This window comes from Bolinopsis microptera, chromosome 7 (genome assembly GCF_026151205.1).
Source record: "Bolinopsis microptera isolate Bmic1 chromosome 7, MBARI_Bmic_1.0, whole genome shotgun sequence".
NCBI lineage: Eukaryota > Metazoa > Ctenophora > Tentaculata > Lobata > Bolinopsidae > Bolinopsis > Bolinopsis microptera.
In genome coordinates, this window is record NC_087078.1 from 14,032,241 (window position 1) to 14,051,604 (window position 19,364).

A 19,364-nucleotide genomic window follows, 5' to 3' on the forward strand; every position below is an offset into this window, starting at 1 on the left:
TCACGGGCCAGCATGACAGTGACACCCACATTTTCTAAAATTTAAATATATTAACGTCAAATATATTCAGTAATATTACTTATTCACAATACATCTTAAAACATTTTCTTCTCACATCTTGTACAGCTATAATAATGTTGCCAAATTAAACTGGCATCTTAGTAATCCGCATTTGAAATACTTGTAGAAACTTGAGAAATGAGAAATGGTTGTTATTTTAGGGATATTATGGGCCAGTTTACTTTGTCAGTTTACTTTGGCCACATTATGAAAAGAATCGTCGATTTTCATCCATTTTGGTTCTCTAAGTTCTCGTTATTTTCAGCCATTTTCTGGAAATGCTGAGAGTTTTTGAATTCGTAATAGAGGGTGAAGAGGAGGTGCAGGGAATGAATTCTGTTTCTGAAATAATTGAATATATAAGATATTAAGATATCTTTAGAATTTAGTGGTGACTTTCTAATGGTGATTTAAAATAATGAATATATTTTTTAATCAGGTCTGAAATTCAAAAACTAAATGTGAGTGATAAATAATCTTGATCTATCTGTATCAAAGTACTCTTTATCTGTAATACTCTAGTTATAATTTTCGCTAAATTTAAATGTGACTTATTTGAGTTGGTACACAATATCAGTACTTACGTTTGTGTGGGAATATCCAGGATATTACAGATAATATCAACGTAGTCTTTCAGTTCGCAGTCGAGATCAGCACTGGGTAGGTTGATCTTAGATAACAATTCTTCAATCTCACTCGGCCACTCCTAGGGGACGTTACAATGTTATCTGCAAAATAGTGTTTTATAAAGTTTAGATAAAACACCTTACAAGTGAAGACATTTTGTTGCCTAAATATTACCAATTTAACAACCGAATACCGAATACTGAATACTGATTCATCCAAACAGATACCTTTGATAGAGAAAACAAAACTATGAACGCAACAAACCTCCATAAGGACATCGATATCAGGCATGTTTTTAGCATAGTGCACACTTGGGGGAGGTTTTTGTCTGTGTAGCTCAGAAATGTTGTTTATCCAACTGTCTATAGCTCGCGGGTTCTTCTCTGCTTGTTCAACACTGGACACCTGTTATAATAGCTGTTTAATGCATACTTCAAACTATGTTCCCATGTACTACTATGATTTTAAAGTAAATACGGGCAAGAACAACACTTTCCATCACAAGTAATATAAATAAATGATGAAATTTAACTCAAAAGCAATCTTAAATCAATCCAAATCTGTCAAGAGATTTTGACTTTTCAATTACTAAAGATCATGTAATGTACCTGCATAGCTCTGAAATGAGTTTGTTTGGTGATAGCACGTATCTGTAGATCCAGAACAGTAGGATCTGACTGTTTAGCACAAGGTTCGTCAATACAAGCAAGTCCTAGCTTATCTACAACAGCATCAGGGCGGGGTACTGTGATAAACGCATCTATATCTCCTACAGCTGGGATGAAGTCTGGTATGAAGGGCTTCAGTTTGTGGTCCAACTCAACCTGCAGTGAATCATGTGATAGATTAGTTGTAACTCAAGAAGTCAAGAACAATATAACTGAAAGTTTACAGTCACTTGGACACACTGTTATAAGATACAAGTACTGAAATTAACTGTGTTTAGGTGTAGCAATGAGAGATCTAGGTGCAAGAGTCATTTGAAACTCACCCAAACTGCAGGTAAATAGGTGTTACAGAGAAATGACATTGTCCCCATCTCATATTCACAATAACGTAAAACACTGTTTGTGGTGAACTTATGCGAGAATATAGCTCACAGCAAACTGACCTGTTGTGGAGTATATCTGCCGATATATTGGAACAACTCCTTTATATCAGCTGAGACAGGTAAACTCTCAAACTCAGCAGGATTGTATCCCCCCTCAAAAGGAGCCCCATGCTCATCTCCCTCCTCTTCCTCCTCTGTACTGTCATCTTCGTCATCTATCTGCATTCCTCCAACCAGCTTCTTGGGCACTTGTTCATTCTTAGTTAAACTGTACCTGCAGTTTAAATTATAAGATTGTGTGTTCATGAGGTTGAAAATGTAGAAAATGGTAGATCTTACATTCTCATTAAAATTAGTATGAATCTGATATTTTTGGGAACTGAGATGAACTACTTAATTAAATGACTATGCATTCAACACCAAAGCTTCATGTTCTAAGAGAATATGTAAAAAATAACAGTACCCGGTCTGGATGTCGTCATCATCCTCTTCCTCATCTTCCTCCTCTTCATCAGAGCAATTAGAGAGGTTCTGCTGCATGGGCTGAGCTCGTGGAGTTATTGATAATGCTGTAGGAACATCCTCTGCATCGCTCACATCAACGCTCTCATCATACGGAAGGTTGCTGACCGGTCTGTCCTCTTCCATGCACTAATTGACACAAATATGTCACAGGTTGATCATCTTAAGTCTTTAAAATTATCAAAAGATAAAGCTACTTTAAGATACAATTTATGATGTCATCACTGTATAAAGACTCTACCTCCACGTGTGTTCAACCGGCCATGTCTGGCATAGCAAAAAACTGTAAACTTTGAACTGCTTAAGGATGTGTTAAATCCCAGAGAAGCGCACATCCACTCAGCTGCTTTAAATCTCAGAGGCAGCAAGTGGCGTAATGAGGAGCCCTGCCCACCCCGCTGTGACGGGAATCCAAAAAGTGGCTTGGAATCAGGTCACATGATTTGTAAACAGTTACATTTATAAACATTTTTGCAAGGGATCATTAACAGGTATTTGAAAACACGTTTATGTTATTTTACCACTCGACTGCCAACTCATGACATTATTTCAGATTTTGAGATACAATTACATACTTGTTCTTAGCCTACAACCCAATTCGTCAATATCAGCACTTGATGGTGAAACTCAGGAGGAGTGTACATGTAGGTATCTATGGCTATATCCAGGCATCCCTTGGCTAGATTCTAGATTCAGGCTTATTCTACTCCAGATTTTGCAGTTTAAATAGAAGTGCTGACGAAAAGAGCTTTGGAAAATCACCACTTGAAAGGTTGTGGCATCAAATCCTGCCATTGACCATATTTTCAACCAAAATTTTAACTTTGTTCAGAAACATGAGTCAAACTATTTAGATGGCGGCTGAAACAAAAATTATTGATATGGGCAACTTAAATCAACAAGAAATGCGGCCGCTTTTCTTTTGTGGATGGCCGCTCAATTTCCCGATCCGGGATGAAGTATTTTATCATATTCCATACCACCTGGGGACCCCAGTCTTTGCGGTTTATAATAAGCATGCAGATATGGCGGAGTGACAGGCCGAGCGCCGCCCAGTTGATATAATTCTATATTGAATTTGAAAATCGTGTATATTTCTATGTAACCATATGTTTATTGTTTATGCAACCTGACACGGATTTGTGCAAAATAGTAATACTAACTCAAAATAATAATACAATGCTATCAATTTGTCCCTAGCGGGATGCGTACATGGTGAAATTAACAATGTACTTGAACATTTCAGCACCGCGCGCCAACAATTGTTTAATTAAGATGATTGCGCAAAATAACTTTGCGCAGGCAGACACGAGGGGCGATAACTAGACTGGGGGCGAGGGCACGTACGCACGCACGCTCGCACGGTCGCAAGCTACCATATACAAAAAAAACCTCGATCGCTAACCCTTGTCCTTGACTCTTTTGTGCCTTCGGCACTTAGAGTCATGGATCGGGAAAAAATTTTACTAAGGACCTCATTCCTAAATTCTTCAACTTCTGTCACTCATGCAAGGTTAGTCTTCAGTGCACCTCTCCTAAAGTGTCAAGGAGTGGCCTGTGGCTGATTGCTTTGCATGTTAAGTCCTTTTAGTAACTATTTTAATAACAGTGCCTTACATTCTTTGACATGCATTTATGAAATTTTTTAACGGGTGATACTCGTAAAATATCTGTACCATATATTCAATATACCGTCGACGAGTCCAACTCGGCGCGCGTCCTGGTAGGTTGTAAACCTACAAGCTGAAATAAGTTGACATCGTTGTAAAGTATGACCCGCCGCACACGAGTGCGCGGCTCCCCTGTACCGTATAAACTCTACAGTGAAACGACCGTGGGGGTCACGACGTGATACAAGTAAATATCTATGCATATATTCAATATTTAAAGATTTGACAATATCACCTATAAATATTACTGGGCCACACTCTGCCTGTCATTTTTGTATCACGTGGTGACCCCCACTGTCGCTTCACTATATAACTCTAGGCCCCTGTAGAGTCTCTACGATACAGGGGAGCCGCGCACTCGTGCGCGGCGGGTCATACAACGTGTGACAAGTCATTCCGCTATTTTTTCAATAGGTGTGTTTAGGAACACAAAAATCATTTTAATTTCCATTAAATGTTTAAAATATTACATTTTTACATATAACAAACACATTTTGATTGTGCACACGTCACGGAAAATTTGCTTGGGGACCCCAGGCTACCTATTGCTCTATCCAGAGCCCTTGCGCTTGCAGTAGCGCGCGCCCGCCTCACTTGTGAAACAAGTGAAACAAATTTTTTAGTGAAACAAATTTAAAATTTTATCCTTTATTTTACAATCATAATATTATAATATTTATAAGCCTCCGTTTTGAAAGTTTTTAAATTTTTAATATATTCACATTTCTATTTAAAATTCAATTTAATGTATAAGTCAATAACTGGCCGTCAAAGCCGCGCATTTTTAAAAACATGATTAAATTGTTTATGATTATACGACAAATAGAAATAAATTTAAAATAATTATCCGTGGTTTTTTTTTAAATAAATTATAATCTTACCTAAATCCAAAGCCAGCTTTGTAAAATTTACTTTTAGATCTTACCTGAGGACCCCAGGCTATTATGTTTCATTAACAATTTTTCCCGGTGAGAAACCCGCCCTTTTTCGGCAAGTCTCCCCAAAGACGGGGGGTTTTTGCGCTGAATTTCTGGGGCGCGCAAAAAAATGTTTTTTAAAAGATAAACGCATATCGGTAACCTTTTTAAAAGCATATGTGACAGGAAAATGGAACAAGCCGACAAGGAAATGTTGTAAGTTACCAAATGGGTTGCGTGATGATACCCTTTAAGGAAAATTTTTTTCAATTTTTTTTGGGGCCAAATTTTCAAGGGGAATTTCAATCCCCAAAATTGGACGGATCTAAGGGGTTCAGATGGTTTTAAAATATAATTTCTATTACTTAATTTTTAATTTTCACAAGCAATTTGCCTTTGCCTTTCCCCCACCAAAACCGACCCAAAGTCATTCCACCATATTATACATCACGTGTTAAAAAAACAAAACCGGGGGTTGAAAGGTAAAAAACCAAAACAAGTGGGAAAAAGGGGGGAAAAAAACACGAATTTATGTTAAAAATTTTTATTTTTAATAATTTTTTAACAAAGTAAAGATCAATTATAATAATTTAATTTTCTTAAAATTTTAAAAAAAGAAAAAGGTTAAAAGGGGTTTTAAAATTTTTGTAAAAACTATTGGGCAAATTTGCTTTTCACGAGAGTGCTCAGATTTTCCGGTATTTGCCCATTAAAAAAATTTCCAAAAATTTCACAAAAACACTCAAAATAATTTTCCCGCTTTTAAAAATTTAACCCGGGGGCCCCCCCGGGTTTGTTGGGGTTTTTCAAAAAAATAGTTATTTTAAAATTGATTTTAGTAAATATTTCTTGATTCATGACTGATTTTGGGGTATGAAAACCTAAAAAAGGGGGGCCCCAGGTAATAAAAACTAATTTGAAAAATATGTTAAAAAATTCCGATACGAGGGGTTATCATTTCCTCATGCCTAAAATATGCAATTTTGTTTGAAAAACAAAATGACATTAAAATCGGAGCACCGTAAGGGGTTTCTAAACAAAGGGGGACCAAACTGAAAAAGTAAACATGTGAAATGATTTATTTAAGACAGTCACTCGACCAATGCAAGGAGCATACTTTAAAAAGTACTACTTCAAGGGGGGGCCTTAAAAGCTATTTAAAAAAACTAAACCCAAAAATTTGGTGTAGAAAAGTATGTTGGGAAAAAAAATAACCCACGACTTTCGCCCAAAAATACCAAATCCCTTTTGTTTTGGGCATAATATCCCGGTTTATTACAAAGAAATTTTATTAAAAAAGAAAAAAAATTAAACCAAAAAATTTTTTTCCAAAAAGTTTAAAAATTTCCCTTCTAAGGCCCCAAAAGTTGGTTTTTGGGCCTTTTCTTGTGCAAGGGTCCCCTCTTTTGCCCCTAGAGGTTTGGTCTTTATCAAACAAAGGTTGGGGGACGAGGGTTTTTTGTAGGGGCCCTGTGTCCCTTTTTCAGGACTGGTGGGGAAAGGGTTTCCATGTCCCCCACTCTTGTATTTTTTAAGACTCTGGTTTAAAAAACGGGTTTCCGGGGGGGGCTGTGATTCAAGGAAAGGGGGCGTGAAAACCCAAATCTCAAAAATAAACGAAAACAACCCAAGGAGCCTCTTCTGACGTTTTCTTCTTCGTACAGTGAATTGGGAAACTAAATGAAAAAAAAGCCTTTTTCTAATGTTAAAAAAGTAGTTTGGGTTAGCCATCCTTTCGGCATGGTGGTCAGCCCAAAGGGCTTTGTATTGGAAAAAGTATCCTTTCTTCATATCTTGTTTGCATGGATTTTTTTAGTTTCAAGCTCTAGGAATTCCCCGGGAATGTTTTTTTTGGGCTGGGTTTTTTGAGGGGGACGGGTGTGATTAAATACAATAAAAAGGGTAGAAAATTTTTCGTCGTTCCTTTAGGCCCCCGTAGGGAAAATTTGGGGAAAGGGCGATTTTTCTGCGATAGAGTTTTCCTTCCCCAAAAAGGGTTTTTGATCTTTGAAAAGGGTTTCTTGAGTGAAAATTTTGTCAACCCAAAGTTGTTTGGGGGAAAATCCCTTTTTTAAACCCCCTTACAAGCTCCCCTCCAGGACGGATGGTTTGAGGCCATTTCCGGGGGTCTGTCCCATTGAAAAGCTGCGGGGGGGGAAGGGATGCCTTTTTTTGGGAAAAAACCCCGTATTGGATGTTTTCCCTTTTCAAATCCAACGGCTATTATTTTATTGCAGGGCCCCGGGCGTCGAGAATTTCTTTTTTTGGTTCGTCCCAGTCCTTTTAGCAAAAATAACCCAGTTTGTAACGATTGCGAGGATTTGTTCTCCTTTCTTGTAAAAAGGGCCCCCTAGCCATCCGGGTTTTTTTTCAAACCCTCCGAGGTTTTGTTTTCGTCCCAAAAATTTTCTGCTGACAAACATGGGTAAAGTCTCCCCCTTTTTTTCTTTGCTTTCTTACTCTGATCGGACTGTGACAAACCCTTTCCGTGGATTTGGAGGGAAAACTGCTTCCTAACCCCCTGTCTCCACCGGGGCGTGAGATTTCAGTTTTCCTCAAAAACCCTCAAGAGGGGAAAAGAAAAAAAAAGGGCTTTTGTGTGAAATTTGGGGGGAAAAAGGGAACTTTTAATTTTTTGGGAAATTCCCCCAAATTAAAAAATTGGGTTATTTTTTAATCAAAAAAGGGAATTAGCAAGGCGGCCTTTTTGTTTTAAAAAACCCGGGTTTTTTAAACCAAGGAAAGGGTAGGTTTTTTTTTTAAAAAAAAAATTAATACCCGGGTTTTTAGAGAAAACAACGCAGCCAAGGGCTTTATATCAAGGGCGATTTAAAACCGGGAAATTTTGGCCAGAAAAAGATATTTTTTTTTTTGTAGATTTACCTCCTGAAAAAAAAGGTGTGCGTTTAGAAATCTATTTTAAAAAATTTTTAAGTAAGTCTTATAATTTTCCGGTTTCGTTTGGGTGGGTTGCAAAGGGGGACAAATTTTTTTCGGAAATTGATTGGGTTAATTTAAAAAAAAAAGTGGTTTTTGTAATATACAAAACGAACATAAACAAAATTCAGGGGAAAAAATGGGTGTATTAAATTTACGTTGAAAGGCCATGTTACGTTTTTTTGGAAAGGGGGGAACTTAAAAAAATTTCCCCCCATTTTTGGGGTTAAAATAAAAATGTGCCTTAAAAATGAAAAATTCTTTTTTTTTTTTTGACGGGGAAAAAACCAGTAAATTAAAGGAAAAAAAAAAAAAAATTTTTTTAACCCAAAAATAACAAACCCTTTCAACCGGGGAAAATTTTCTTTCTTTTAGTAATAGCGGGGTGAGCCCATTGGGGGAAAGGGGTGATAAAAGGGGGGTAGGGAACCAATTCAAGGGTCGGAACCCCCTTTCCGGCTGTTTCGCCCAAATTTTAAGGAAAAGTATTTAAATTTTTTTTTTTTTGACACGGTTTTTTTGTCGAATGAATTTTGGGGCGTTCAATATTAACCTAAATTTTTGGTTTCATATTGGCCAATTTAACCCCCCCCCCAAACCCCCCCAAAGATCAAATTTTTCAGAAAAGAAAAGTATTTGTTTAATAACACTAGGGAATCTAAAACATTTGGGTATTTTAAACCGGGGTTGGGCCGGGGTTGGCCCAATTTTTTTCTTTCCCCCCGGGCCCCGGGCCCCGGGGCAAACGGGGGCAAGTCACACTTTTAAACCCCGGGGCGCGGGCCCCGGGCCCGGTCAAATGCTTTATTTTTTGATCCCGGTCCCGGGTTTAATTTTTGGGTTCTTGGGGCCCGGGCCGGTCCCGGTAAAACCCAAATTTGCCCGGGGTTTTGACCGGGTCTTTTTCACAATTTCTTTTACCCGTGTTTTTAAATTTTTTTCTTTTATTCCTTTGAATTTCATATTAAAAACCTCTAGCCAAATAAACAATGTTTAAAATTTTCAAACAAGTTTAGGTAAATTTTTGTTACATAAAAATCATAATCAAAGGAACCCTCAAGTTTTCAAATCGGGCTAACGCCCAAAATTTTCCCAATTTGGGAAATTTAAAAATGAAATGTTGAATTTAATTTTAGGAGGATTTTTTGAGGAAAAAAAGGGAAAAAAAGGGCCCGGGGGGTGAAATTTTAGTAATCAGTAAAAGAACATTTTGGTGTAGGACTTAGGGGCCATGCCCCAAAAATTTACGGGTTTTTTTAGTTTTTTCCCAATTTTAAAATTTTGTTACACTTTTTCCAAAAAAGTTTAATTATAATGGAATAAAAATTGCAGGTTTTAATATGAGAATACCAAATTTGGTCCCCGGTTTAACCGGGGTCCCGGGTACCCGGTTTTAAAACCGGTCATCCCGGGAAAAAGGGTTGTTGGGTTTTTTTTTCCCCGGTTTCCCCGGGCGGGAAAAAATCCCAGAAATTATTGGGGCCCCCAAATTGATAACTTTTGTCCGGTCCCCCCGGCAAAAAAATTTGTATCCCGGGCCCGGGGCAGGCCGGCAAATCATGTCCCGGGGCCCCCTCCTGATTTGAAACCCCCCCCCTGCCCCCGGCTGATCGGCACCCCCCCCGGGGGGGGGCGCGGGGGAAAAAAATAGAAATTTTATGCTGAAGTGAGTGGGTTAAAATTAAAACCCTTTTTTATATTTTTTTTGAAAGAAATTTTTGGGGTGACTTTTAAATTTTTTGGCGTGGGCTAGAGCCGGGGCGCACGTGGGCCCTCCAACATTTGGGTGTTATTCTTAAGAAAAAGTAATTACCGTGGAATGTTTTATTTATTCCAAATTTGGGGAGCGGGGTGGTAGAAGTGAGTGAAGGGCCGGGGCTGTAAGGTCGTACGGGAAAAGGGTTGTATTGTAAGTGTCATTTTGATTTTAAGAGATAATGGCGACTGGGGTGGCCATGGTGCAAAATTTTTTTTTAAAAAGGGCAAAACAAGGGCAGCAAAAAATAAAGTTTAATCCCGGGTCAAAAAGGGAAAAAAATTATATTTTTAATTTGATAACGTTAAAAATACCTTCAATTTAAAATATTTATTTTCTTCGGGAAAAATTTTTTCATGATGAATTTTATGTTTTGTTTTTTTTTGAAGTAAGCCTGGGTTTTTGGATAACTTTGGAAATTTCAGTTTACACAACAAATTTTGGGCCAAAATTGGGTGAGGGTTTTGAGCTTTTAAAAAATATGCCCTTTTTTGGGGGATACGATTTTGCCCCAAAATTTTTTTTTGCCCAACTTTAAATATTTTTTTAATGGGTTTAAAAATTTTGTTTTTAAAAATATTCCCCATGTTTGTTGAATATAGTTTAATTTTAAAAATAAAAAAAACATTATAAAAAAAAGGGGGAAAATTGCAATAAAAAATCGGTTCCCGGGAAAAAATTAAAAAAAAAAAAAAAGCCAAAATTAGAATTAATTTTAAAATTGAAATAGGGTCCATTTAGTTTTCAATATTTTTCAAAAACTTTTTGGGGAATTTGATTAAGGGAAATTTCAGTTTAAGTTAATTGTGGCCCGGCCCAAAAAATTTTTGAAAGTAGGCCCTAAGGAGTATGGGGGCAACAACCCGGAAAAAAAAATACATTTTAATATTCCTTGATTTGGTTGCCCCCCCCCCCCCCCCCCCCCCCCAAATATTTGAAATGAACACTAAAAAAAAGCCGTTTTACCTGTTTAGAGGGGTTTTTTAAAGAACGTTTTAGTTCCCCCAAAAAAAAAGTTTTATAAACCCAAAAACAAAAATACCCGTACCATTAGCTTTAAAATTTGGGGTTCAATAATTTTTTCAAAAAATAAAAAAAAATTTTCGAGAAAAGGAGGCCCGGGGGGGGGTTTGAGGGTGGATTTAAAATAAAAGTTAAAGGGTAGGCTGACATTAAAACCCCAAATTGTCAGAAAATAAACGTCTAAAAACAACAGAAAAGTTTTGGGGAAAATTATCGATATCGGAAATAATCGCACGGACGACAGGTTTTTTGTTTTTCCCAAAAACTTCAGAGCTTTTTTTCCCCATCGTTCCCGATTTTTACCTAAAATTTCCAATTTGTAAAGCCCTCCTGCTTTTTATATCGGCCTCTTAGCTTCTGTCTTTAATGCTCTCTCCGGGGGCCCTGTAAATGGGGGTTGTAAAAAGATTTAAAAAAAGTTGGTTTACAGTTTTCAGCCAATCAGAATGAATCAAACGGGGTTTTTTTTTCCAAAATGAAACGCTTTTTCAGGGTTTGCGTACGAAATTTTAGGGGGCCTTTTACCCCCAAGGGAAAAAACATAATTTTATTTTTTTAAAATGTTTGTGGGTTCGCAAGCTGAATTTCAAAATTTTAATTTGCAAACTTTTAAAGGGGATAGGGGGAATTTTTACTTGAGGGCCCTTTACCGTTGACCAAAAAAAAAAGTTTTTCGGGGGGCCGGGGGGGGAGGGGGGAGAGATAGAAAAAAGCTAAAATGTTTGGGAAAAGGGTTTTTAAAAATTTGGTTTTTTAAAAAAATTTTAAAACGAAACAAGCAGCATTTAAAAAAAAACATGGTTTAGCCCTAATCAGAAGTAACCCCACCCCGTAAAAAAAGTGCCCCAAGGTTTCGCGCAATTTTAAGTAACACGTTTAAAGATTAAATTTGATTAAATTCCCTAAAATGCCGAAAAAAACCCGACAAGTAAGTATTTTAGTTAGGTTATGAATGGTGATAGGGAAAAGGGGTTTTTCCCAAATTTAGGGCTGCAAAATTTAGCGGTCAATCCAAAAAATAGATTTTTAGGGAATCGTTTTTTAATAAAAAAACTTTGCATAAAAAACCATTTTTATGTAACCTGACAGTTCTGGCCCCCCCCAAAAGTTCCGCCCCCAAACTTTGATCCTTTTTTCCTTTTATGGGGTGATGGGGACCCAATTCCCAAAAAAAAGTTTTAAAAAAAAAACCTTTCTTGGTTGGGACGTAAATCCGGACCTCGCAAGGGGCTGGTCGGATCCCCAATTTCCGGTGGGAAAAATTACTGAAAACCCCCAAGGGTATTTTACCCCTTTTAAATGGTTTTTTTTCTAAAAAAGGGTTTAAATTTTCATGAAATTTTTAATTTCCCCCAAAAACCACCCATTGTTTTAGTAACATAGATTTCTATTGAAAAAAAAAAAGGTTTAAATGAATGGGGTTTTTAGCCCCAAACCTCAAATTTTCAAATTTCCCCCTTTTTGCCCTGGGAAAAGAGTCATCTTTAAGCAATTTTTAAGTAGTTTTTTATGAAACATCGCGTTTGGTCTGTCAACATTGGTTTACTTTGCATATGACGTTTTTACTTGTCCGGGCTTAAACACAAAACTTTTATAAAATAGATAAGGGAAATCTGTCTCTTAGGGGAAAAACTAATAAGAATTTTTAAGAACTCAAAGCAGAAAATTTTTAGAATGCAGCAACGTTGTGTCAAGGTGTGCTACAAATAGAAATTTTCAATTTTCGGTATATTTCGCAGGGTTTTCCCGTCTTTTTTGCTTTTTTTTTCTAGAAATTGCTACGAAGGGGGGGTAGGGGACCAAAAATTTGGGGTTTCAAAGGGGGTTTTCTGTGGCGTTGGGTTTTGGGACCCCCCAGCTTGTTAAAAATAAATTGCTTTTAAAAAAGGGCAAATTTAAAAATATCATGGGTTTACTTTTTTTAAGTTTCGGGAGTCAAAGAAAAACCAAAAGATTTTTGGCTGAAATTTGGGTTGAAATTTTTCCCAAAAAAATTTATTTCGGGGGTCCGGGAAAACCAGGCTTGAGACTCTCTTAAAAGGGACTCGCTTTTTTAATTTTAAGTTGGGATGTATTAAAATCCCAGGAAAACTAAATGTTGTACAGTATGGGCTATGTTTTGGGTAAGTTCAACCCGCTAAGTGTTTAAAAACAGTGTTAAAATTTCATCGGTTTTAAAAAAGGTCAAGGGTTAAAAATTTTTGTTTAGAAAAAAGCTTACTTTGGAAAAAAAAAACCCTTTTTGTAAAACCCTGGGCAACCCCAAATTTTATATGGGAATTCCCATCTATTTTGATCGGAAAAAAATGAAACAAAAAATTTTCCCCCCTTTGAGTCCCCAGTTTTTACTGGCCCCTTTTGAGGTCTTTCGTCGTTTTAGTCTCACCCCTTTAAAAGTAACCCGGGAACCGTTTCCATCGGGTTTAAAATGGTTTCAGGCACCCTGGGGGTTTTCCCCAAAAAATTGTAGTGGTGAAAAATTGGATGGAAAATTTAAACATTAAAAATCCCACTGTACGTGATTTTTTTTAAATGTTTTTCCCAGGTGGCCATGAAAAAACCCTTTTAAACTGATTCCCCCCTAATCCAACCCAACTCTAAAAAAAAAAGAATTTTGGGCCAAAAACCCCCAACCTTTAGAAAGAATATTTGAAAAAAATTTATTAATAAAGGGAATTAAACAAAGTGATCAAGACAGTTTTCGCCAATTTCGCCCAAGGGGGGGATTTTAAAAGTCATGAGGGTGATTCGGAATCACGTTCCACTGTTGGGGGGTTTTTTTTGGGAAAAAACCCTTTAAGGTCGAAGGGAGAGTAAAGACGCTCCAAACAACCATTCCCCCCCACATTTTAAATTTTCAATAAATTAAAAAAAACCCTTTTCTTTTTTTTTAAAAATTAAAGATTTATAAAGATACAAAATTTAAACCCTTTTTTTTAACGAGCAAACCCCAAAAAATTTTAAAATTTTTTTTCGATTTGATAAAAGGCAGGGGTCCCCCAATTTAAATTTTTTAGTTTCAGGAGTTTCAAAAAAAATGGCAAATTCGAAAACGAAAAAAAAAATTTGGAAAAAAAAAAAAAATTAAAAACAAAATTTTTTCCTTTTTTTAATTAAATTTTTTTTTGTGACAAAGAAAAAGGGAAGGGGGGGGGGAAAACAAGGTTTCTAAAAATTTTTAAATTTCACGATAAAAAAATTTTGTCCCAGTATCAAATAAGCCTGTCCCAGTCCTTTTCCCGGGAAATATTAAAAAAATAGGGGACTAGATAGAAGGGTAAAATGCGAGGGCCCCAGAAAAAATATCCCGAGTCAGTTCACTATCCCAAATATTTGTGGATTTTCCCAAATGAAAATGAAGGTTTTTTAAATTCCCAGACAAAATAAATTAAAAGGCAGCTTCCCGGGGAACAGAAAAAACGGGGGATTTGAAACTTAAAAACCCCAAAAGAGGATAGGGCCCGGGAACCCGTAAAAAATAAAATGAAGTTTTATTTTTAAAATAATTTTTTAGAAGACCTTTTTTATGGTTTTTTTTGAAATTTAGAAAAAACCTTACACAAGAGGCTTCGGGCATAAAAAAAAAAGTTTAAAGTAAAGTGATCCCCGGGGCAATAAAAGATTTTAAACGCAAAACATTTTACACCCCCCGCCCAAAAAATTGCCACCAAAATGGAAAAAATACAAAAATTTTGAAAGGCAGACGGATAGAAAAAAGAACGAATTATGAAAAAAAGAACCCTAGAATGGGTCCCCTTTTTAAAATTTTATTAAAAAGAACGGCACAAGTGCCCCAAAAAACCAAAGGCGATATGAAATGGTATGGAAGTTAGACCTAGGGAAATTGAAAAAAATCGCCCCCAAGGGCCCCCGTCGCCTTTTCATTCCCCCAATCTCCTTAAAAATGAACAATTTAAAAACCGGGGGGATTTTTTTATTTTAAAAAACCAAAAATATTTTACTTTTTTTTTGATCCGTTGGGCCAAAAAAAAAGTGCTAACAGACTAATGGTTGTGAAATAAGCCCCCTTTATCCCCAAAGTGTGAAAAATTTCTAACATAGCAGTAACCCGTGTTTTTTTTAAGGTGGGGTTTTCCCCCGGGGAGGGAAATAACACACAAAATTAAAAAGGAAATTAAAAAGGAATTAAAAAAGGAATTTAAAAGGAAAATTAAACAGGGAAAATTAAAAAGGAAAAATTAAAAATGAATTTCCCCAAAGGGGAACACTAAACAAAAATCGTCTTTGGCTAGATCAATTAGAAAATGTTTTTATTAAATTTGAGGGGGTTTTTTAAAAAACTTGGCCCATTTTGATGAGATACCCAATTTTCGAAAAAAATAAAAATAAAATAGAAAAATTTTAATTTTCTGGGGGGGGGGATGAAAAAAAAAAATTTGGGGAAAAAAAAGTAAAACCTGGGTTAAAAAAAAAGACAGATACCCAAAAAGAAACAAATCAAATGTTTGGTTCGATCCACACTACTGATATGTAAGATCAGACACAGCAAATTATGACGCTCTCAAAGCATTTCACAATAAAGGATAATTTATATAGATTAACTCCCGATTTCAATTCAGGGAGACTAATCTATTCTTGCAAAAATGTTAAAACAAACTAAATATTTTACAACATCTAGGATTAAGGACAAAGTGACTAATATAGAGTACGAGAACACATGATTTCCATCACAATACAATCTATTAAATAAGTAATAACTAGGATTAAATATCTTAATCCATCATCAAAGATTGTACAGTATGAATATCAGACCATTAAAGTGTTTTTCTACGATCCAATTCAGAATTTTGACACTAACTGTAAAGGAAAAAAGGTGCAGGGCAGAACTAATCTATAGATCACATCTAAGAGATTTCTTTCGATCACAGGCCTTCTTTGAAAACGACAAAAAGTAGCCGGGCCCGAACAGGCAGTCCGAAAGAAATAAAAACTACAAACAGACAGTATAATGGTCAACATCAATCTGACATATTTTGTTCCTTCTAGTACCCTGAACCTCTTGATTTGGATTTAAGTAACACGATCTTAGTTCGGAAATTTAATTCAAATGCATAGCATGAGTATATAAAGGAAAATCTTCAGATAACTGCAAACTGATTGACAAACTAAACCATCCCTCATCAGAGTGGTAGTCATGACAGGACCATGTTACTTTGATATTAAGTAAAGCTAACATCTTTCGCTAGGGTCTTTAAACGAAGTAAATGTCGGGCAGCTAAATATAAACAAGTGTAGACAACTGGACGATTTTTAAAAAATGTCGTACGAGCAATCGAAAAGGTCATCAAAATATATCTTAACTACAGGAACAACATAAACATGAAGGAGGTACCGATGTTACTGTGCAGTATGATAACACGAGGTGCAGTGAGCAGCACATCACTGATGACACTCATATCGCTCGATTTTACAATCCAATAATCAAATTTTACAATCTAACTCAGCGCGCGGCTCCTCTAGCTAATACGTTACTTTTCTCCAATTGGCAGTTTGCGTGCACGTGTCTTTTCTGAGGCCCCAATTGGTTCTGAATGATCACGTGAATGCTGGTCACGCGCACATCAACTTCCAATGAGCGTACTGCCATTTTTTCTGAGGCGATGGAGGTCGTAAATCACTCAGCCCGAATAAAGATTTGGCGGAATGACAGGCTGAGCGCGGCCCAGTAATTTTAGATCAAAATATATCGTCAATTCTAAATATTTACAATGCAACATTTCATTAATTTACATACAAGCGTACTCCAGCCCCTGCACGCATCCGTTCTTATGCGGCGCGGCTCAAGCCGCGCACGCACGTATTATTTTATACTTTTTGCTTTCTAATAAATATCGTGTCAATGTGTACGTCTAAATGTTCATGCTTTGTGTAAACCGAATCCAATTGAGATTAGTGACAAGGATAAGGACCCAAGTGCCTGTACGGCTTTTTTGTTTTTCGGACCCCTGTGGACCACTACTCTTGAAGTCGCTCTACAACTATTGAACATTTATAACTGTTATATAATATAGGGGGGGGGGGTGTCATGTCCGTCTATGTCCGCCTATGTCCTGTCCTTTTTGGATTCTATGAGACAACGGACGTGTTTTTTGGGACATAGGCGGACACGGACGGACATTGGCGGACACGGACGGACATTGGCGGACTCGGACGGACATTGGCGGACTCGGACGGACATTGGCGGACCCGGACGGACATTGGCGGACTTGGATGGACATTGGTGGACATTAGCGGACATTGGTGGACATTAGCGGACTAACATTTTTAGGACTGAAGAGTACTGAAGAGTACTGAGGAGGATGGCTGAGAAGGATGGCTGAGGAGGATGGCTGAGGAGGATGACTGAGGAGGATGACTGAGAGGGAGGAGAAGGATCAGGAAGACCCAGGAGGAGGAGGAGGAGGAGGACCCAGAAGGATGACTCAGGAGGAGGAGGACTCAGGAGGAGGACTGAGGAGGACTGAGAAGGAGGAGGACTGAGGAGGATGGCTGAAGAGGATGGCTGAGGAGGATGACTGAGAGGGAGGAGGAGGAAAAGGAGGAAGAGGACTGAGGAGGAGGAGGAGAAGGACTGAGGAGGAGAAGGAGGACCCAGGAGGAGGAGGACCCAGGAGGAGGAGGACCCAGGAGGAGGACCCAGGAAAAGGCCCCAGAAGGGGGAGGAGGACTGGGGAGGAGGAGAACTGTTGAGGACTGATGAGGAGGACTGAGGACGAGGAGGAAGAGTAGGAGGAGGACTGAGGAGGGGAGGAGGAAGAGGACTGGGGAGGATCAGGAAGACCCAGGAGGACCCAGGAGGAGGAGGAGGAGGAGGAGGACCCAGGAGGAGGAGTAGGACTGAGGAGGACTGAGGAGGAGGACTGACGATGACTGAGAAGGAGGAGGACTGAGGAGTACTGAGGAGGATGGCTGAGGAGGATGGCTGGGGAGGATGGCTGAGGAGGATGACTGAGGAGGATGACTGAGAGGGAGGAGGAGGAGGACTCAGGAGGAGGACTCAGAAGGAAGAGGAGGAGGACTCAGGAGGAGGACTCAGGAGGAGGACTTAGGAGAAATGAGAAGGAGGACTGAGGAGAACTGAGGAGGAGGATGAGGAGGAGGACTGGGGAGGAGGAGAACTGTTGAGGACTGATGAGGACTGAAGACGAGGAGGAAGAGTATGAGGAGGACTGAAGAGGGGAGGAGGAAGAGGACTGGGGAGGATCAGGAAGACCCAGGAGGACCCAGGAGGAGGACCCAGGAGGAGGAGGAGGACTGAGGAGGACTGAGGAGGAGGACTGACGATGACTGAGAAGGAGGAGGACTGAGGAGTACTGAGGAGGATGGCTGGGGAGGATGGCTGAGGAGGATGACTGAGGAGGATGACTGAGAGGGAGGAGAAGGATCAGGAAGACCCAGGAGGAGGAGGAGGAGGAGGACCCAGAAGGATGACTCAGGAGGAGGAGGACTCAGGAGGAGGACTGAGGAGGACTGAGAAGGAGGAGGACTGAGGAGGATGGCTGAAGAGGATGGCTGAGGAGGATGACTCAGAAGGAAGAGGAGGGGGACTCAGGAGGAGGACTCAGGAGGAGGACTTAGGAGAAATGAGAAGGAGGACTGAGGAGAACTGGAGGAGGAGGAGGAGGAGGAGGACTGAATAGGAGGAGGAGAAGGAGGGGGACTGGGGAGGAGGAGGACTGATGAGATGGATGAGGAGGAGGACCCAGGAGGAGGAGGACTGAGGACCGAGGAGGAAGAGGAGGAGGATGAAGAGGAGGAGGAGGACCCAGGAGGAGGAGGACTGAGGAGGAGGACTGAGGAGGACTAAGGAGGATGGCTGAGGAGGATTACTGAGAGGGAAGAGGAGGAGGAGGAGGAGGAGGAGGAGGTGGACTGAGGAGGACTGAGAAGGAGGAGGAGGAGGAGGACTGAATAGGAGGAGGAGGAGGGGGACTGGGGGAGGACTGAGGAGGAGGATGGAGGACTGAGAAGAAGGATGAGGAGGAGGACTGAGGAGGACTGAGGACTGAGGAGGAAGAGGAGGAGGATGAAGAGGAGGAGGAGGACTGGGGAGGAGGAGGACTCTTGAGGACTGATGAGGAGGACTGAGGACGAGGAGGAGGAGTAGGAGGAGGACTGAGGAGGGGAGGAGGAAGAGGACTGAGGAAGATCAGGAAGATCCAGGGGGAGGAGGAGGAAGAGTAGGAGGAGGAAGCATCTAAATGTTATTTCCATTTTTGTCCGTTTTTGTCCATTTTTGTCCGTTTTTGTCCGCTCTATTTTTTGTCCGTTTTGAAAATATAGGGTACCGAACGGACAAAAAACATGATCCCCTATAACAGCAAAAATTGAACATTTTATTTAGCAATTTAGGTGTCCATTAATGTCCGCCTATGTCCGCCTATGTCCGCCTATGTCCGTCTATGTCCGCCTATGTCCGCCTATGTCCGCCTATGTCCGCCTATGTCCGCCTATGTCCGCCTATGTCCGTCTATGTCCGCCTATGTCCGCCTATGTCCTGTCCTTTTTGGATTCTATGAGACAAGCGGACATAGACGGACGTGACACCCCCCCAATATATAACGACAATCCCAAATGTGATTCGAATAAAGTATGGTATAAATCCTTATAATACTGTTTAGGGACAATGTGTCGTATTCTGCATAACTTACCTACTTCACATTTAAGTTTTGAGTTAAGTGACCGTGTGTGAGTTTTCCAATTAAGTTGATCATCGATAATGACACCTAGAAATTTAGCTTCTTGGACTTTTTTAATGACGACATTGTTCAAAGTTAATA

General features: G+C 39.1%; 3 protein-coding genes across 3 annotated transcripts in view; all 3 read right to left on the bottom strand.

The window, feature by feature from the left end:
* LOC134818305 (radial spoke head protein 6 homolog A-like) overlaps positions 1 to 19,364 on the bottom strand; it is a 97,312-nt gene that overhangs the window by 17,367 nt on the left and 60,581 nt on the right. The window lies entirely within an intron of this gene.
* The window catches only part of LOC134818308 (dynein regulatory complex protein 8-like), an 88,550-nt gene that overhangs the window by 8,611 nt on the left and 60,575 nt on the right, over positions 1 to 19,364 (bottom strand). The window lies entirely within an intron of this gene.
* LOC134817899 (intraflagellar transport protein 46 homolog) lies at positions 19 to 2,410 on the bottom strand. Its single transcript, XM_063827268.1, has 6 exons — positions 2,202 to 2,410; positions 1,799 to 2,012; positions 1,296 to 1,511; positions 952 to 1,092; positions 645 to 766; positions 19 to 402 (listed from the first exon to the last, which is right to left on the bottom strand). Exons 1-6 carry the CDS (start codon positions 2,384 to 2,386, stop codon positions 288 to 290), a joined length of 993 nt encoding a protein of 330 aa, XP_063683338.1. The 5' UTR covers positions 2,387 to 2,410; the 3' UTR covers positions 19 to 287.